The 20,458-nt window shown below is 52.8% G+C and overlaps 1 protein-coding gene and 1 long non-coding RNA gene across 9 annotated transcripts; one reads left to right on the forward strand and one right to left on the reverse strand.

The window, feature by feature from the left end:
* Positions 1-51: 51 nt before the first annotated feature.
* On the reverse strand, positions 52-20,361 carry PRPF40B (pre-mRNA processing factor 40 homolog B). Of its 8 annotated transcripts, none has more exons than XM_072972842.1 (26): positions 20,228-20,361; positions 14,081-14,161; positions 13,179-13,322; positions 12,812-12,877; positions 12,122-12,149; positions 11,881-11,906; positions 11,636-11,746; positions 11,229-11,349; positions 11,122-11,146; positions 10,686-10,892; positions 10,327-10,456; positions 10,179-10,243; positions 9,505-9,669; positions 9,299-9,407; positions 8,786-8,936; positions 7,966-8,099; positions 7,205-7,319; positions 6,965-7,056; positions 2,702-2,818; positions 2,340-2,477; positions 2,036-2,131; positions 1,701-1,787; positions 1,305-1,482; positions 984-1,045; positions 728-871; positions 52-627 (listed from the first exon to the last, which is right to left on the reverse strand). In XM_072972842.1, the coding sequence occupies exons 1-26, from the start codon at positions 20,228-20,230 to the stop codon at positions 535-537; spliced, it is 2,688 nt and encodes an 895-aa protein (XP_072828943.1). In that variant the 5' UTR covers positions 20,231-20,361; the 3' UTR covers positions 52-534. The 8 variants fall into 8 exon arrangements, with proteins under 8 accessions (XP_072828943.1, XP_031538886.1, XP_072828945.1 ...); XM_031683026.2 differs by lacking the exon at positions 20,228-20,361 and adding an exon at positions 19,167-19,220; XM_072972844.1 differs by lacking the exon at positions 14,081-14,161.
* On the forward strand, positions 5,692-9,425 carry LOC140700127 (uncharacterized). Its single transcript, XR_012078356.1, has 3 exons — positions 5,692-5,783; positions 8,110-8,189; positions 9,317-9,425. It is a non-coding gene; the product is annotated as an uncharacterized lncRNA (long non-coding RNA).
* Positions 20,362-20,458: the final 97 nt, after the last annotated feature.

Genomic DNA, 20,458 nt, shown 5'->3' on the forward strand with positions numbered 1-20,458 from the left:
AGTCCCCAGCCTGCCTCAGTAGCACATGGAGAAGACAGAAGAGCCACTGGCCACGTTATAAATATTGTTATTTAAAAAACCAAAACCAAACCAAAACAAAACACACATACACTGGGCCCTGGGGCTGGAGGAAGGAGTGGTGGAGCCCCAAGGGCCCTGGGCAGGCAGGAGCAGGCACTGATGCTAGAGGGTAAGGATCCTGCCCTCTGCCACCCAGGCTGTGTCCACCAGCCTGTCCCTCTTCCTAGAGGCCCCCCCCTCACATTTTATCTACTGGCACCACCCACCCCGTATGGCATACACCACCAATCTCCGGTCAGGGGCTGAGGGCAAGGACTGCACTAGTTGTCCGGGAAGTGGGGGACCCTTGAACACCACGAGCAACCTTGGTAGGTGCCTGCAATGGTGTGATGGGGTTGGGGTTACTTGAGGAAAAGTGGACACAGACCCAACTAAGGAAGAAGTCTGGGGCAGACGGTGAGGGTGACCTAGGCCACAGCCTCACACAGACCCGAGGCAGGGTGGCTTGTCAGGTCACTGGTGGTCATCCAGCTGCTGCAGGAGCGTCCGCCGCCGTCTTTCCAGCTCACCCTCGCTCAGCTCGCTTTCCGACGTGTCCCAGCCCGTCTGGTGGAGCAAAGGCACAGCTCACCCACCGCCTCCCCCGAGGGCTGCGGAGGCCTGGACAGAGCGCTGACTGGGCTGGGGTCGGGCGCCTGCCTCTCACCTTCTCCTTCTTAATTCCAAAGCCTGGGGAACGGTTAGGGAGCTCTGCCCGACGGAGGTCCCTGTCCTTGTCCTGTTCTGGTTCTTTCTCATCACTCTCCTTGCCAGCTTTCTCCTCAGGGTCTGTCTCACTCTCAGGACTGTTCTGTAAGAGCCCAGAGCCCGCCTCCTCAGTTCCCGTGGAGGACAGCCCAGGAGGCGGGCGAAGACATCTCCTAAAATAGCAGGGCCTTGGATGGAGTTCCTTCTCTACGCACCGACTTGTGTCTTCTCTTCTTCGTTTTCTTTTTTGGTTTCTTGGCTTTCCGAAGGCCATGATCTGGAGATAAAAAGTCCCCACTAAGTCCCATGGGAGAAGGGAGGCCTCATCCTTTTCTCTGCTCCTTCACAGACAGGGACCAGTCGGAGGAAGTTAGTCCAGTTTTCCTACCTTCTCCCAGTTTCCTGCCTGGGCAGGGATGGGAAGTTCTCTCTCTGACAGGTCCCACCCTTCCAATCCACTCCACCCTCAGTGGGGTGGGGCTCCCCCAAGGCCTCCTCTTGGTCTGGGCCAACCTGTCCAGTTCCCAACTGCCTACCTGATCCAAGGAGAAGGCGGGAGGATGGGGAACCTCGTCCTCCAAGGGCAGCACCCCCACTTTCAACAGAATCAAGTGAGGAAGAGGGCTCGGAGCCTGACTCCGAGGGGTTCCGCCGCCTCCGCTTGGGGGGCCGGAGAGATGGTGGGGGCAGCTCCTCCTCTTCCGACTCAGAGCCCTGGGGAGAGCAGCAGACACACGTCAGTGTAGAGGCTCTCTGCCCTCCAGAAGCCCTCAAGTCTGGGAGCTGGGGACAGAGACGAGGATGCAGGACCAAAGGAATCCTCAAATCTCCCTCCAGGGGAGGTGATGTAGGGGAAAAGCAAGAAAAGTGGTTCTTCTTTCATCCCCAGACAATCCAGCCTCACCCCACGTCCTTTCTATCCGCCAACTCACTGAAGGCGAGTGGGAACGCTTGTGATGGTGCTTCTTGCCCTTTCTGCTGTGTTTTCGGCCTTTGGTGTGGAGGTGCTGGCATTCAGTCTGGTGGGGGCAGAAGGGGTGGGGAAGGCACCAGGGTTAGCCCCAGGAAGGACCTGGCATCCTAAAATCTGGTTTTGCCTCTGAGGCTAGGGCCTTAGGCCTATCCAGGGCACCCTAAGACCTCCCCTTCCTTAATTGTCCAGAAAAGGAGAGCCCTGGGGGTAAGAGGTCACTGAGCTTTCTGTCAAGCTAGCCTTGGGTGTTCCAGAGCCCAGGACAGACGCAGAGAACCAGAAGCTCTGCCTCACCTCCAGTACCTGCAGGAACTCTCGGAAGAGCCGGATCCGCTCCGACTCCAGGGTGATCTGCTCAAAGGCTGAGTCGCACACAAAGCGCTCACGGACCTTGAACAGGAGAGCACTGCTGATCAGACTAGCCCCAGCACAGCATGGATGCCGCCATGAGCACAGGGCAGGGCTGGGGCAGAGGAAGGAAGGGAGCCGGAGCTGGCCCTGAGCTGTGCTATGACTGGGGTGGGCCCCCAGTGGTGGAGAAGCACCGCTGCCCTCAGGACTGAGGGGGTGGTGTTTGGTGCCAGGCTGCAGTCCTGACCTCTTCCCAGGCCGTGCCCAGCTCCAGAGCAGGCACAGCCTGCCTCAGCATGCTTCGGAAGGCAGCTTCCCTGCGCCGCAGCCTTCGTGCCTCCTCCTTCTCCCGCTCTCTCTCCCGTGCCTCTGCTTTCTCCAGCAGCTGAGGGCAGACAGGACACACAACAGGGTCACCCAGGAGGGTGGGTGCCCCAGCCCCACGCAGGCATACCTTAAAAGGTGGGAAGATGGAGTCTGGGCTCTTACTATCACCCCCTGAACTGAAGATGGAGTCACACTGGGGCAGTGAGAAGGAACAGAACGAGACCGAGGGACGAGTTTGAGAACAGAGCCCTGGCTACAGCCCCACCCCGCGCGGCCCCTCACACTATTGAAAGTCAGCTTGATGTTGCCTGCATCCAGCGCAGCAGCCCTCTTGTCAAAGCTTATGACGTGGGCGAAGTCCTCAAAGGCTGTGTTCACCTCCACGCAGAAGCCCCGGTCCTGTGGGCACAGCAGCGCATGAAGCAGGGGGCACCGCAGGCCTGAGCCTGAAGCTGGCCAGCCTCCAGGGCAGGCGGAGGGGTCAGACTACAGGATGCCCGGGAAGAGAGCCACAGCACTGGGACGCACTTCAGAGACCAAGTCGTCCAGGTCCTCACCGTCTAATAATCAAGCCTCCCACGCCGACCCCTGGTTTGGCTGTCACAGGGAACTGGGGGGTTGGATCACAGGGGAGGGGAGGCGGCGGGTATGTGTGCCTGGTCTGCTGATTGATGCCGAGTTTCTCACAATCAGTTCTTTGTTCCTTTGGCTTAAAGCTTGGGCCCCTGCTGGGTCCTCCTGCTGCTCAGTAGCTTCCTTGCATTCTCTTGCGGGTCCCACCCTTTGGCTATATTTATTGATTGCTTACTAGGTACCAGGTACTGTGTGTAGTGCTTCACACACATTATCTCAGTTAATCCCCCCTCATTTAATCTGAATTTAAACCTAGGTCCTAGTCTCCTAATTTTATGTGGAAGGGGAAACCAAGGTTTAGAGAAACTAGACATTTGCCCAAGGTCTTCAAGGCTAATATATAGCTGAACAAGAACGCTACCCCAGGTCTTTCTAACAACAAAGCCCCTACTTTTAAGCACTACACCCATACAGATCACTTAGTCCACAGGAGAAATAGAAGCCATCAGGTGTGCAACTCCTGAACAATATTAGAAACACCTCTCTTTCTTGAAGCACCAGGGACCAGGCTCTGTGCTTCTCACCTAAGCCTCACAACACTGCAAGGCTTAGGAAAGTTATCTCACTTGGACCAAGACAACTCAGTGGAAAGTAGAGCCACTAGAGTCTGGAGTCTGGCTCTCGAGTCGGCTTGGGCTTGGGCGTGGGCCCAGACTCCCTTCCTCTCCCTCCACACGGTTTTAACTTGCTCTGGCCTTCCTGCTGACAGCAGAGGCATACTCTTCTTGCTTCTTCCAAGAGGACCTCCTCAAGCCCTGGCCTCCAGCCCTTCTCCTCAAAACACACCATGCTCTCCCCTAGGGAACTGCAAACTTCAATCTCACCTCTTCACTGGCTCCTTCCATCAAGTACACACCTCACTTAACCTGGAGCATCCTTTCCACCCTCCCCTCATCTTCCTCAGGCTAACAACCTCTGCTTCTTCCCCCTTGTGTCAAAATCCTTAAATGCAGCACAAAGGAAAACAAATAAACATGTATTGAGCCTGCTATAAGCAAAACACTACAATTATTATCATTTAATTCTCACAACCTTGCATAGATTAACCCCATTTTACAGATGAGGAAACTGAGGCTCAGAGATATATAAACTTCTGCGGTCTCGACCAATAAGCAGCCAGAAGGTATCCCACTCTAAAGCCCATGCTACACCCACTCTACTCTCTTCACGGACACTGCTCTCCCAGATGTTTCTCATGGCCCCCGAGCCAACTCCAAGGACATTCACTTCAGTGCTCCCCTCTCCAGGGTCCCCTCCTGTCTCTCTGATCTTTTACCACCTCTCTTGCATGTGCTGGTTCCCCTGAGAACAGCAGTTAGTCTTTACGAACTACATTGTCCCTAGCAATCTCATCTCCCGCCTCTCTCCTGACTTCCAAAGCCAAACCAGACTGGATATTTCACAGACACATCAAATTCAGCAGATTCCAAGAGCATTCATTTCCCGCAAGCCCCTCACCCCACACCCTAGTTCCATGGATCTCCCAGGCCCGGATCTTCTGTCTTCCAGCTTTCCAAGTCCAGGAATCTGCGTTACAATACGGGATACGAGGTGCCATCACAGTCTGCCTGGCTACTGGATGGCCACAGGGATCCCTGGGCTCACCTGCCTTTCACAGACAGAAGTCCAAAACGGGGAACAAGGGGGACACCTGTCTAAAGAACATTCTTTCTCAGGGGGCGTGGAGAGACAGGACTCAGCAAGGACAGGACTCCTACAGGCCTGTCAGCAGTACCAGCCAGTCTTTGGCTAAAAGTTAAGTGTCCAATAAAATTTAGCTCTCTTGGGATTAGATATTTCTACTTTATACGATTATCTGATTTAAATTATGATATTTGCTTTACTCATCTCTGCCCCAGGTTGCTTTTGGGACTAATTCCCCAAATAGAATTCCGATTTTCTCCAGCCCTGTTCTTCCTGCTTAATCCTTACCAGTGGTATCATCAGTCCACTCCTGCCACCTCTGACTCATTCCTTCCTTCTCTCAATTTCACCAAAAAAATCTGTTAATTCTGACTGACTCTAGCCTACTGGTTTTAAACTTTTTTTAATAGCAGAAACATTTTTTTCAATAAAAATCTTATGTAGAACCTCAATGTAAAAGAGAAATAAGCTTTTACACTTGAAAATAAAGTAAGGGGCATAAAGTCCCCACCACCCTCTCCTTGCTTGAACCAAGGCACCTCTGAGGAAACCCAGGGTGCTTCAGAGCCTGGAGCACTACACCTCTCTCCTCACCCACTGTCCCCACTGCTTGCCCTGAGCTCCCTCCCACCTAGATCACTGCAGCAACTCCTGCCTCATCTCTGTGTTTCTAATCACCCCACCACTACCGCTTCTTACCCTGCCTCAAGAGTCCCGGACTTTTCCAGCAAATGGCCCCAACAGCAGGGGAGAGGTCTCGGGGTGAGTCAGAAGCTCAGAATTTGAATCACTTGCCACTATCGCTTTCAGCATCCTGAGGCTTCAGGTCCTGCCCTCCTACCACCGCCCACCCCTAAGGACGCCAGCACTCGGGCTGAGAGGTGCTGCCCTACGCTACATGGGCTTCTCTAAGACATTGCCTGATCATATCATTCCCCAGCTCCCCATGACTTACAAGAGAAAAATCCAAATTCCTTATTTTAGCACTCAAGGAATTTCACATCCAGGGGTCTCCTTCCCACCTGGGACACGTGGTTCCAGAGAAACAGAGGAAGCCACAGGACAATATGATACATCTTACTTAATGGTAAGTAATTTTAAAATATTAAGTTTGTATTAAACAGAGAGGTATTACAGTATTAAAATACAACACCTGCATGAATTTTTAAGGCAAAACACGGGACTTCAAAGAAATGTGTGTGCAGTGGGACGTTTCTAGCTTTATTCTCAGACCCTCCTCACCTCAGGTACCAAGTTATTCCCCTTGGTAATCAGGTGCCGTCTGGAGGAATCCTCCCCATTTTTCAGATGAGGAAACAGGCTCAGAAAGATTAAGTCACCTGCCCAAAGTCACACAACTTGTGGCAGTTAAGCTAGACACTCACCCCCCAAGTCTGCCTTCACTGTCTTGCTCCTAACCACTTCTCTACACTGCCCCCTCAAAGGCATCGGAATGCTCTTCACTGCCACAAAGAAATATGCTTTCTCTTTGTTATCTTTTTCTGAAACACAAGGCTCTCTTAGTCCATCACTCACTTCTCCCTTTGATAGCCATGGACATTGAGAATTCTCCAACGAGCACGTGTGATGGTAAATGGCAGATGGACTTCCTCCCATGTCATGGAGGTGACAGGGAAGAGTAAGGCTAGATAAGGATGACATGCCCCCTCTAAAAGGCAGTGGCGTCTTGGCTCAAGTCCACTGAATGCCTCACAAAACCAGTCCAGTGCTGCTAGGTAATCCAAATTTCCAAGAGAAGCTGAAGATGCAGATTTTAATTGTAATCACTTGATTTTAAAATGTTAGCAACAAATTCCAAATTCCTCTAAAACACTGTGCAGGCAGAAGGAACATACCTGTGGGCTCCCAGTTTCTGATTAGCTGTGCTTCTTGCTGCTCAAACCCGCCATGCCCTGTGCCCCTTGCCTTTGCTCCTGTAGTACCCTGTGCCCTGGACATCCACCCTCCTCCACCTACTCGTTCTTAGAGGTACAGTTCGATTCTTCTGATTCTCATCTCTGTAGTAACACTTGCCCCTCTGTATTGCTGCTGTCATGTCTGTCTTCCTAACTAGGCCATGAGCTCCTTATGGGCAGAAATGGTGTCTTATCCATTTCTGTGTCCCCAGTGCACAACAAAGGATCACAGTAGCTATCTCCTGAACCAGGCTGCAATGCTCCTGCAAAACAGGACTTATTGGGCAGTCCTGTCCTGGGAGCGTGCCCTGTACCCAGCCTGTATCCATTGGCAACCCCAGGCCTCCCTCACCTTAAGGATGTCCTTAATGATCTTCTTCTCATCATGGAATCGTGCCTTCAACTCCTCCACATAGAACTTGAACAAGTCCAGAGGGGTGGAGCCTGCGGGGGAGGGAGGGAGGGGGGCCTGGCGGGCGGCAGCTTCCCAAGGCCTGGGGGAGGGGTCGAGGACAGGACCAGGGAATGGGAGTCCAGAGAGGCTGGCAGGGCAGGAAGCCAGGCCAGAGGAGGGGGAGCCCGGCTGCCTTACCCGGCTGGCCCAGCATGTTGGCAAAGCGGACATCAGTGCTGACAGCTGGGTACAGCTCCATCCAGGTGGACATAGAGTGCAGCTGCCCTGTCTCGTGCAGCTCATCCAGGAAGGTCTGAGCAGGGAGAGGCCAGTTACAGGGGGAGTGAGAAAGGGGGAGAGGCAAAACTAAATACTGGGTAGGAAGAGAGGGGATGGCAGGGAGACACAGGGACGACCCAGACTGAGGAAATGCAGGCAAGGGAGGCAAAGATGAAGAGATACAGGTAGGGAGGCAGAGAGCAATGTGAAAAGAGAGTGTAAAGAGAAAGGGATAGACTCAAAATGAGAATGGGCCACACTGGGAGGCAAAGAAATGGAAACTTGCCTATAGCACAATCTTCCCATGACTTGGTTTCAACTTTCTAAAAGTGTTACAGCTAAGTAACCCCAATGCTACCTCCAAGCTGAAGGACAAGCTAGCTATGCCTGTCTGGCTCCCCACCGAATGGAAATAAACTAGCTGCCGAGCCATGCTTTTAGGGTGCTCTCTACTGGCAGGTTCTGGGTGGTGCAGACGTCCAGTCTCCCTAGAGGAGTATGGCCCAGAGCTGAGGGGACACAGAAGGAGCAAAACTGTAGGTATAGAGAGGCCTCGTGGAGGTGGGACAGGGCTGGGCACAGACAAAACAGTGGGCCCGGCAAAGAGGAGGCAGAACATGGGTGAAGCAGTGACGGCCTGGGGCAGAGATGAGCTCTAACCCAAAGGGTAGCAAAGATACCTGGAAGGCCTCCCGGTTCTTGCGTTGCTGGCGGCGCTCCCGAAGCCGGGCCCGCTCCCGCTCCTCCTCCTCCTCCCTCTCCAAAGCTCGGATGTGCTCCTCAAAGCATATCAGCGCATCTTCCTTGTCCATGTCTAACCACAGGGAGGAAGCTCAGTGGGCACTGCACCAGTGGGACACCCTCTCAGACCCAGGACCCCCAGTGCTTTAAAGATGCTACCCTGGTAGGTGTGGGGGACACCCAGGGTGGTGGGGCAAGGGGAGCAGGGGGCTCTGTGGGAGAGGCTACTGGAATGGTGGTTTGTGAGGAGGGTTCATTAATTGTATGAGAAAAAATTAGCAACTATTCACTTCTCAGGAATTTGGTTACTAAAAGTCATCATAAGAAACTAGTTATCTCAGGATCTGAGGTCTTACTTTTCATGGACCTGGGAATCAATTGGGCTTTGATGCAACTTTAGAAAGTGAATAACAGAAGGTATGGCCAGTGGTTATAGGCTTACTGCAACATGTGACCACTTAAGGCCTACAGTGCCATGACGATTTAAAACCGTATTCACATGAGCTATAAAAATGACCTCCAAGTCTTCTGATTCCCACCCCAGAGCTCTTCCTCCAAAGACACACAATGTCTAGGTCAACAGTAAACCCTGGAGGGAGGGAGGGGGTGTCCTGAAGCATTCTGGGATCTCTGGAATCCAGAGAGGTTCAGGGACTGACTGAGTGCTGGGGATTCCGAGACGTCCAGGAGGGCAGGAGGTGCAGGGGAGTGGTGTGAGGCAGGTGCTGGGGTCAGTGAGGATGAGAGGAGGGAGCTTACTCTGAAGCTGATGGTCCTGAGCAAAGCTGGGATTATCCATGAGGTACTGCTGGGCCTGGGACCATGTGGTTTGGAAGTTGACACTACTCATCCCATCCAGGATGCTCTTCAGGGCCTGGATGTTGCGGCGCCGGAGCTGCTTGGCCTGTTCCTAGGGAGCCACAGGGTCTCCGTGAGGCAAGACAGGCCAGACTACTCAAGTGGGCCTGGGCAGAGGGGCACTCAGGGAAAGCCAGGAAGCTAGAGAACTCTAGGATGGTCAGACTCAAGGCTTTCATGTCCCCGAAAAGGAGAAGGAGCACAGGTTACAGATGAAGCCCTGAGAGACTCCCTCCCGTCCTCCCATGCCCAGAGCAGAAATGGTGGATGTGCAGGTGCCACACCAGCTTCTGAGTAAAGAGCTGGGACCCCGGGGCAGCAGAGAAGTGAACAGCCAGGGGTCCACAAGGAAGCAAAAACATGGAGGGTCTAAGATGAGACTAGGGCTGATGGATCCAGCCCAGTGACTGTTACCTTCTCCTTCTTGGCCAGGAAGAAGAGAACATCATCATAGACCTCTTTCCGATCCCTCTCGGGGACCACAGCCCACACCTCCAGCTCGCCAAAGGTCTGTTCCGCCCGCCTGTAGAGTATATGGGCTGTGGGTAGGCAGGCAGAGAACAGACTGGGCCCATGGGTTCTCAGGGTGTCCAGGCCCCACCCCAGCCCGGCCCCCTGACCGATAGCGGGTTGTGGAGGTCATGCGCTCGTGCTGCTCCAGGAAATGCTGCAAGGTCTGCTTGGCCTCCTTGGCCCTTAGCCGGGCCTCTTCCTTCTCCTCTTTCTCCCGTTGCGCTTTGTAGGCATTGAATGCCTGCTTTTTCTCACTCAGTTTGGGCAAGGCACTGGGATGGAAGAGTGGGAGTGGGTGGAGACAGAGGAGTCAGCCTGAACGCCACTGCACAGCCCACAGAGCAGAGCTGACTGAGGTATCCGTGCATGGGCACAGCAGGCGGCAGGGGCTCCCAGGGCACAGGGACGCAGGACAGGTCTCTGGACATGGGGAGGGGTGAGAGGCAGTGAGGGGAAGAGACAGGGCTCCACGGCACTGCAAATCCTGGGCCCTTTGGCTCTGGGGTTCTCAGGTCGCAGTCAGGCCTGCCCTATCCAGCCCCCTCTTTCCCCAATTAATTCAATTCAAATCAATTCAATTCAACAAGCATTTATTGAATGTCTCACGACAGATCTCTTTCCCTTCCTTCTCCTGAAGGCCCTCCAGCTTCTCTTCCCCTGGCAAGCTCACCCATCCATCACTCTCCTCACTCTGGCACCCTTGGGGTTCTCAGGGAGTCCCTGGCTCAAATGCTCTCATGAACAGGGTCTGGAGGGCCTGGCTCCCTCTGCCCAGGCCTACCTGTAACGGGGGTCGGTGACCACCATCTTCATGGCCTGTTCCCACGAAGCGTTGGAGGGGACAGCCTAGAATGGAGCAGGCAGGGGTCACGGGGCCCGCCAACCTCCAGCCCCCTCCAGGCCTACCCTGGGAGCCCCACCCTCAGCACCTTGTCCCTCAGTAGCTCCTTGAAGGCCTGTTTTGCCTTCTCCCGGCTGCTCCAACTGAGGCCAGACCTCTCTGGTTCTGGCTTTGATTCTTCTTCCTCCTGCTGTGGTGCCTGACGCCGTCCAGCAGAACTGGGGGCAGAGGGGATTCAGCCACAGTGTCCCCCAATCCCTATAGCCTCCAGCACCCCGCGTGATCAGGACACCCCCTCCTCGTTCCCCAGGGCAGCCCTTTTCTGCTCTTCAGAGGTCACACCCAGATCTTTACACCCTTCCTGAGAAACTTGGCAGAGGTCAGGGCTTGAGCACAGCTGGGAGCCTGAGGTCAGTGCTGGGAATGTTGCAGAGGGGCAGCCCTCACCTGCTGGGGCCCTCCTCCAGCTGCTGCAGGAACCCCTGCTCCAGGGGCTGGGCAGCCTCTGACACATCGCAGTCTTCACTCCCACCTGGCTCAGGTTCTAGGAGGCCCGTGGGCACCGAGGTGGGGCCAGGTGGCACAGGTGGGGGGTCAGGCTGTGGCTGAGAAGGCTGTGGCTGTAGTAGTGTCTGTGGCGGCGGCTGCTGTTTCCTGCAGGTGACCCGGAAGGGCAGTGTCCAGTACAGCAGGGATAGAGGTGGTCAGGGGCTGGCTGGTCCCTCTAACCTGCGCAGGACTGGGGCCAGGGCAGACCACTCCACAAGGAGACTGAGAGCTGGCTCTTCCTCCCAGAGTAGGGATCATGGGGAGAGGCCACTCCCACCCCTCAGGTGGCCCCAAGTACGGATGTACAGGTGGGCAAGGTGGGCAAGTCACTCACCCTGCAGCCTCTTGTTTGACCAGAGCTGCAACAGGAAAGGATAACATAGTTATAGGGTAGCAAGGGCCACGCCCCAGAGCCCCTTCCTGGGCCCACCCCCTCCTCACCCTCCAGGTCATCCAGGTCCTTGGGCCGGGTCCAGCGCGACTCCTTACTCTGGTTGTTATAGTAGTAAGGTTTGCCTGTGTCCGACTTGTACTCTTTCCAGGGACACTGGGACAGCAGCAGCTGCAAGAGGATGGGTCAGAGAACATTAGTGGGCGGGGCATACCTTCCAGCCACAGGTAGGGAAGCTAAGGGGACCCAGTGAGTACGGGACACAGGACTGCTTAACTACCACCTGACCTGGCTCAACCTGGGGCAAGGTGGACTTCCTGAGATCCTAGGGAGGTTGGGGTGGTCAGGGATCTTGGGATCAGAGGAGCCATGTGTATGGTTAGAGACTCAGGGGAGGCCAAGGACTTGGAAGGGTCAGGGCAGCTGAAAGGAAGGGCCAGAGAGGCCCACTCAGGACCTCTGCCTTGGACTTGAGCACGCTGGGCTTCTCCCACACGGACTGCTTGTCGTCAGCATTGTAGTAGTAGATGCGCCCATCAGGGGCCACATGCTCACTCCATAGGGCCCTCTGGGGGAGGGGGGGCACAGAATGGTGGTCAAGGCCCCTTTCCCAAAGCTTCTCCTCCTCACCCCAAAGATTTAACCATCAGCCCCCCACTTTCAGCCTTTCTACCCAGAGACCCCTGAGCTGAAAGAACTCACCGGAGGGCCTGTCCCAGCCACAGCAGCTACAAAGAAGTCAAAGGGAACATATTAAATCCTTGCTCCAATTCTCATCTTGTTCCCACTTATTCCTCCCTTATTCCATCCCCAGTAAATATCCCCATCAACATCCCAGGCTCCCTGGCACCCCAACAGGCATGATCCAGGGTGGGCTCTAGTCCATGGTCCCCTTCCCCCCCAACCTCCGAGCCTGGGGGGAGCAGGCCCCCAGAAGACTCACAGCTGGCGGTGTCCGCACCCGGAGCCGTCTGCCGAAGAAAGAGGAGGGGGAAGGGTTGGGGCCAAGCCCGGTGGCCCCCAAGACCCAGGCCATGGGGGATGGAGAAGCAGACCAGGCCAGGATCCACGTGTCCTGCTCCCAGGGATCTCTGCTCCCTAACAGGCTTCCCCCACCCTCCGGGGCCATGGCTCTAGGACCCCAGGAGGAAATCACACAGCAGCAACTTTCTTCGTTTTCCTCAAGTGAGAGGATTTTGTTGAGTCAACCTCCACGGCCAATCTCTTCCACAGCAAGTACCAAATGCCACATCCTACCCAGATTCTACTACACTGAGTAACAGCACAAGAAGGTACAGTGAGATCCCCAGATACTGCTGCTTCCTCCAGCGACAAAGATGTGAAAAGGAAACTGTGCTCAAGTGTCCACAGTGGTAACTCATGAGTGTGTTCCTCAAAGGAGCTGAACGCAGCAGGGGGAGTAACCAGAGAGAATGTACATGCCTTTGGGGACAAGTGAGAAACTAGAAGAGCTGAGTATGTGACTGGAGAGGAGGACTCAGCATGGGGAGTGCTGGGCCCAGGGTGGATGTGATGAGAAGAGGGAAAGAAAGGAGGCCATGTCCCTGTACTCCAAGTCAGACCCACAGGGCTGTGGGGCAGAGCCCACTTTCTGCCCCTACTCAGGGCTTACCGCTGCGGTGACAGGCACTGCGGGCATCAGCATTCCTGGCATCATGGGAGGTACCATTCCCGGTATCTATGGATACAAAGAGACAAAAACCAGCTACTGAAGGCAAGCACGGGCTGCGTAGGGTGCTGAGAGATCCTGCTGGGGCCGTGACTCTCACGTGGGCACCTTCTCAGCAATCCCCAGGCTCTGAGCTCTCAGCCTAGCCTGAGAGTGTTCTTCAGTCATTCAGCAGACAAATCCACAGGGGCTTGGCCCCAGGTTCCCTGCCTCCCCTCCCCAGTTTTGAAGTCCAGATATCCACTCTCATCTCTATCCCCAGCTGACATGACAGGGTTTTCTGAGGCCCTGGTGCAGGGGAGAAGATTACCTGTGTGAGCGGTGGTGGTGCCCCCATTGGTGGAAGCATTGGGGGCATGATGCCAGGTGGCATGGGAGGGATGGCTGGTGGTCTCTGACTCATGGGGGGTAGCCCCATTGGAGGAAAAGGTGGGGGGATTCCTGGAGGGGGCATCTGGAAAGGAGGAAAGTTAGAGATGCGGAGCAGAGAAGACACTGATTTGTACCTGTCAGAAAACAGCCACTCATCTCGCACCCCACCCTCCACCCGACTCTGAGACAATTGCAAGACTTTAGTTTGAGAGGCATGACACTGCCTCCCTCCTCACCACTGAGACTGATAATAGGCAGGTTCTCTGGGTCTAACAGGCAAGTACACAGCTTCTTGAGAGGCAGGGAAGGGAGAGGGAAAAGGCAAGTGTAACCACCACCAGACTGTGACTGGAAGGCTCCACTGCTTCAGCAATTCTCCCCAAAGGGGCCTCTCAGATGCAGGACCAGAAGCAGGTGTCCAGGTACCCATATCCCCTAGTCCCCTGCCTCCTACCCCTTTTTCCCCAGCTCAATGACTATCAGTTGCTATTCCAGCCTGACCTCGTGGTGTATTCAAAGATTACAGACAAGGAGTAGTGAAAGAGAAAGAGATCCCCACCCTGCCCTCACATTAACGGGGACTTTACCCATCCACTTCTCCTTCCCCCAGCCCCAGTGTGTCCCAAGGCCAAAAAGACCAAGAGGGAGCTGTCAGTTTTATAGACTGGGAGTTTAACAGCAGTCCCTCCCATCCCAATGCCCAAGCAAAACCATCCCTCTTCAAGGACAACACAAGGGGGCATTACACAAAACCTGTGCTGGTGACACAGCAGTGCTAGGGACTAGGGAGCTGGGTTGCAGGCTGGAAAAGCCAAGCCCAGGGAAAGACATAAAACTTACGAAGGGTGGTGGCATCATGGGGGGCCCCGGTGGGAAGGGGGCAGGCGCTGCTGGGGGCCGGGGACCAGAATCGGGAACCGACTGTTGAGGGAGAGAAAAGTCATAGGACCCAGGCTGGGCGAAGAGATGGGCTTTTGCAGAAGGGAAGCAGAGGGGTGAGGATGAAAAATGAGCACAAAGTTCAGAGGAAGGGTCTCCAAGGCAAGTTTCCTACCCACCCCCAGCTCTGAGCCCTGGGTAGGTCTGTTTTCTCTTCTGCCAGCCCAGAGCCAGCTGCCTGAGTCCCTTCAATGTCATCTTTATTTTGGAAGTCTCCATTTTGCCCAAATCAAGAAAAGATGAAGGAGGCTCTACTACAGGCACAGGTGGGCTCTTCTCAAGGCTTTTCATCCACTCTCTGCCTGTGGGCAAGGCTGTGCCTCCCTCAAACCAGTTAGAGAGGTCTTTCATTCCCAAAGTATCAGGGAGGAACTGGCCTCTTTTCCTGTTCACCTATCTGAATTCAGCCAGTTATAGAGATTCAGCCCAAATCCCTCTAAACATAGTCACTAGTCCTTCATAAGTACTATTTTCCCTAACTCTCCTCTCTTCACTACCAGCCCCTCCCCTAACCGGCCTCGTCTTTAGTGACTCACTCATTCTCTCTGACATGTTACATTCCCATTTGCCTCCCTCTTTGCTTTAGCTCTACTTCTCTGCCCCTCTGCCCCTCTTCCCCTCTGCCCCTGCTCAGTGGTCATCACCTTCCCTACAGATTCTGAACTCATGTCCCAGTGGATGAGGCTTTGAACAGCCTCGGTCTCCCTGTCCTACACCTAATGGCTAACCATGTACATCCCTTTAGTTCTCAGCTTAAATATCACTTGCTCTAAGAAGCTTTCCTGAATTTATTTAAAGCACTTCCAATTTATTCTCTATTTGATCCCCTTTTTAGTTTCCTCATGTATACAATTTTGTAATTATTATATTTGCTTGGAAATGTGTTTCCCCTCACTAGAGTAGTAACATTTCAGAAGGCAGAGATCATATCTGACTTGTTGAAAACTGGATTCCTGGTACCTGCCACAGTGTCTGGCACATAATGGGTACTCAACAAATATTAAGTGAATGAAAGAACAAATGAAAGAACAAATCTTTATATAGAACCTTCCAATTCTAAAAACTCATCCTATAGATATAGCCCCACATTTCAAATCAGCATTATTTGTAAAAAACAGAAGGCTGCAATCAGCCTAAATATCCAACAGTGAAGAACTATGAAATTTTACACACAAAAATGGAATATGATGCAGTCATAAAAAAGAATGAAGAGGCTCACTGTCTTGATAGGTAGTAATCTCTAAGACGCATAACTGAATGGGAGAAAAAAGCAAAGTGCAGCAAAGTTTTACCACCTGTACAAAAATCAGAGACAAAAGATGACACAGAGGGGGACAGAGAAAAGAAACGAGAAGGGGGACAGAGGCTGAAAGGAGAATTCTCACTGTATGCCCTTTCATAACTTTGAACATGCACCCACATGACTATATACCCATTCAAAAAAATTTTTTTAAGTAAACTGGGGCACAGAGATGCAGCTAAAAGACCTGGCCTTTCTTCCTCTTTGCTTGGAAGGTAGGAGGTGGCAGGGAGAAATTCCATGGGAAGTGGGAACTGGCTCACTGCTGCCCGATTTCCCTACTTTCCCAATTATCCTGATGGTGAAAAGGCTCAGTATTTAAAAATGCTTTCTAATCTCCACCTTCAGCAACATCTGCCCTTCCTCTCTTCCCACCCATCTTGTTCTAAGAAGAGAAGGGGATAAGTCTAACTACACCAACTTGAGTCACCTTTTCTCATTGTTTAGCTACTCTTATCCATGTATTCAAACCTGCTCCTGCTCCCTGAAACTTTCCTCAGCATGGGAAGTCAGAAACAAATCAACATGAGAGGAAATCAATTCTCTGGGCCACACTTTACCACCCAAGGTGCCTCAGGGTCTTCTCTAACCTCCCAGACACCACATATCTTTAGGTCCTACCAGGCTCCAGGGTTGCCCATCTCAGAGACTGGTGCCATAACCAACACAGTTGTCCAAGATAGAAACCTGTGAGTCATTCACCACACCTCCCTCTTCTTGTCAGTACATCAGCGTGTCATGTTAATTTCACCTCCTAAAGATTTCTTGAATCCATCTATTTCTCTCCATTCCTCCTCCACCCCTACCACCCCTCATTTCATATGACCTACTGCAGTGGCCTCCTGACTGGTCTCCTCATATCCACTCCAACCTCAGGCCATGACACTTCCCTGCTTAAAACTTTTTAATGACTTCTCACTGTTCTTAGGGTAAAGACCAGAACCTGTGCCCAGGACCTTGGAGGCTGTGGGAGGCTGGCTTCCCAAATGCCTTTGCCTTCCTCACACATGCTGAGCTCTTTCTCTCAGTCCTCCCGCCTCAGACATCAGCCTTTGCCTGGGGCGATCTTCCCTCTAGCCCTACACACTTGCCTCCATATCCTTCACATTTATCAGTCATCATTTCCTCAGGAAAGCCTTTCTCCCAACCCAGCAGACTAGTCAGAGCCCTCTTTTATAGGCTCGTACACCATGTACCCTCCTCTTCAGCAATTATTCACTGGAATTTTACAGTTATTTATACAATTCTGATTGTACTATTATTTTATGTGTCATTAATGAAAAACAAATGCTACCAATGAAGTTATGATACTCCATTGATTTTAAGATGCACCTTAACTTCAGAAATGTTAAAATATAAGTCTTGGAATCAATGAAATATCTGCTACATCCACTAGGCTGAAAATGCCAAGCAGCAGGGATTTGTTTTTGCTTACCCAAATATCCTAACGCCACTGTATTTTCCCACCACCCCCTCCTGGCATACAGTGCCTGCTATTAAGTATTTGTTGACTTAATGACTCGGCAGGTCCCACAAAACCACTGGAAGGCCTAGCGGTTATTCAGGGAACACAGAATGTCAGAGCTGGAGGGGACTCTGGCAACCACCCTAGGCAGTCTCCTTTCTTCAGATGAAAAAGCAAGGGAAATTAATCGGTCCCAGGTCCCACTGCTGGTTAGGGACAGAGCCAGGACTGGATCCAGTCTGCCCTCCAGCCCTACTCCCTTAAAAGCACAATTCTTGCCACAGGAAGCAGGTCTGTTTTTTGACTCCAGCATATCCCCCAAGAACCATGTGGTTCAACCAGGAATGTTCCAACACTTTGTTGCTTGAGAACCAGTGGTGGCTCCCTACTGCCCACCCTATAGAATCTCTTATCTAATATTCAAAGCGTTTAAATAAGACCCATCCCACACACGTCTTGGCTCCTCCTGACTCTGTGATATCCTCCCTCCCCTCTGCACAGGAATTGTTAAGAGTACTCCATGTTTCTTTTATTCTGCTTTGTTGCTCAGTTTGCTCAAGATGATCCAGCATTCACCTCCTTCAGGTTACCTTTGTGATTATCCTCCACACATACACACACTCCTACCTGTGTCCCCTCAGGATAAATGCTGCACGACTTCGCCCAGATTGGCATGCCAGTCTGTGGATGTTTGCTGGGTGTTTCACATGATTCTGCCTGTCTCCCTACTCAGGTGAGAACTTCCCTACATTCAGCAATTTTTTCTCCTTTTAAGCCTCCTCTGAGCGTCTAGCCAGGCCCCTGCGCACAAAATGCTGTGATAAAATGCAGGCTTATCCCTAATCTTATTTTTGCATACTGGAATATCCTAAAAAGAGGCAAATGTGTGCGTGTGTGCACATGTACCCAGGTACATTTGTATAAATTCTCTGGGTAAAAGCTAACTGTGATGAGAGGGACATAGGAGGCAGAGGTCTGTGTGACTGGGGATAGGGAACTGGCATAGGCAGACCTAAAAAAACACCCCAAAAAACCTAACTGTAAATGACCATCTTTAACTTGGAAAGGAGCCCCCCCCCGGGCCAGGATCCAGACACTAGCCTGTTTTGGACAGTTCCCTACAGAGGACAGAGTAATGGAACGAATATAAATTTCTATGGAACTTTGGAACTTCCAAAGCCTTCCCTTCCCTGAGCCTCCCCTGTGTGATATGTATACGTTCATCCTTTCCTGAAATCCCCCTACCCCATCTCACTTGCTCCAGAGCCTTTACAATGTTAGGTCTTATTACACTTCCAGGTGAGAATCTGAAGAAATAACTCATGTGAGAGAGGGACATAGGAAAGGGGGTTAAAAGAGAAGCAGATCGTGTGTCTTCCTTGGAACAAAAACACATTTGTGGGCTGGGAACAGAAAATGAAGAGATAACTGATCATCTGATCATCATGTGTTCACCTGGACCAGTGGAAGGACCCCCCCTCCATCCTCCCCAAAACACAATCAATTCTTCTCAGAACTGAAGATTCAGAAGAAAGAACAAAAGGAGAAAAGGAGAATGGAGAGACAGAGGAAGAGAACAGAAAGAGGGAATAATAACAGCTAATAGCTAATATTTACTGAGTGCTTATTATGAGCCAGATACTATGTCACTCATTTAATCCTTGCAACCATCTTAGAGCTTATTATCCTCATTTTATAAAGAAACTGAGGTTCAGAAAGACCAAGTAACTTGACCAAGGTTCCAAGACATTAAATGTTAAAGGCAAGTTTGGAATCCAAGCAATCTGACCCCAAAGCCTGTGCTTTCAACTACTCCATAAAGCAGCCTCCCAGCAAGGACGATGGTGCCACAGGTGTTTCTTACATTCAGATTCATTCCCCTGTTTTCTTTTTACCCCAATCCTCACACAATCCTGAAATCCTCGGACAGCCAGGTGATCCTAAGGTTGACCGGGCCTGACTTACTCCCTGAAGGGATTTGTTTTGGAAAACGAAGGCTGGGAGGCACACCTCTCAGAAAGAGGTCTCAATTATCAAAAAGAAAAGTAACATGGAGGCCGAGAGACCAGCCGATTACCTTGTGGTCTACCTCTACTTGCTGCCCTAAACAGCACCAGCCTCCCCCTCCCTATTTTCAAGCTCATCCTAGTCTCCACTCTACTGTACCAGCGTTATTATTACTCCTTCTCCCCAAAGACACTGGCCATCTTATTAGAAAATACCTTTCATTCCTTCTCTCTGATCCTGCCATCTCTTCATCACTCTCCCTGATAAACAGAATGTTACTTCTTGTCTTCATCTTTCTCAGGTGAGGTCTCAACCTCCTCCTCTACTTACAGAGTTCTCCCATCCCTCCAACCTAATTCCAGAGGTGCTGGCGAGCCTGCCCCAGCCTTGCTTTGTGCCTACCATCCCCCAACATCCCAGGGGATTGTCTGCAGCCCCAGTCGAAGGCCTGCCTCCATCTTCATCCTTTTCCTTTGCTTCACCACGTCCCAGAACCCATTCTCCTGAACTCTCTCCTCAAGAACCACCCCATTTTGGAGCAGGAAGAAATCGAGGATATCATTCTCATGCATCTTCCTTTTTTTTTTTTTTAATTGATGGGAAATATGAGGCCCAAAGAAAGGTAGTGACTTGCCCAAGGTCACACAGAGTTGTTACATCTGTTGACGTTAGAGCTAGGGTTGGGACCAAGGGGCCTCTGCTCTCCCACTTCTTGGTCCATCCAGCATTGGGTGGGGGCCAGAAGCCTCTCTTTCCTCAGGAGACAATGCCCCCTCCTCACCTCAGGAGACAATGCGAGGAAATGAGGGAGGGGGTCTCCTAGAGGTTTTATGGGGCATCCAGGGGTTCCAAAGCACTAAGTCCCGGGAAGGGGCATGCCGCACGCCAAATATCCCAGGTGGGGCAACTGTGGCCCCCAGGTTTCCCCTTGTCCGGCGGTTCCCCCATCTCTCGACCCTCTCTCCTTTCCCGACTTTTCTCCACAAACCCACCCTTCACTTCATCCCATCCTCCTCACCCAGTCCCGCAACTCGAGTTCTTCTCAACCCCCCACCCCCAGCCATCCTCCATCATGGCCTCCCCCCGCCCCATCTCCCCTAAATCCCAGCCCCCTCCCCCGTCCTGGACTCCTCTCCCTAACCCCTCATTCCCCTAGCTCTCCCCCGGGGTCCCGGGCACCCCCGGCGGCCTCCCCGCTCCCCCGGCCCCGGCCCGGGCCGCCGGGGGCGCTGTGGGACCGCCCCGGGCCCCCTCCACCCCCGCGCGGGGACGTTACCATGCCAGAGCCTCCGAGCAGCTGGGCCGGCTCGGCCCACCCGCCAGTAAAAGCCGCTCTGATTGGCCGGGTCGCAGCCGGGAAGGCGGGGCCAGTGGGGGGTCGCACCCCTTGGTGGCCGGGACTCCGGTCGCTCCCGCCGATCAGCCGGGTCCTCCACCGGCCCGGAGCGTCCGGGCTCGGCCCCGCCCCCGGCGCGGAGAGCCAGGCCCCGCCCCCGCGCCGCCGGGC

The sequence above is a fragment of the Vicugna pacos genome, chromosome 12 (assembly GCF_048564905.1).
Source record: "Vicugna pacos chromosome 12, VicPac4, whole genome shotgun sequence".
In the NCBI taxonomy this organism is placed as follows: Eukaryota; Metazoa; Chordata; class Mammalia; order Artiodactyla; family Camelidae; genus Vicugna; species Vicugna pacos.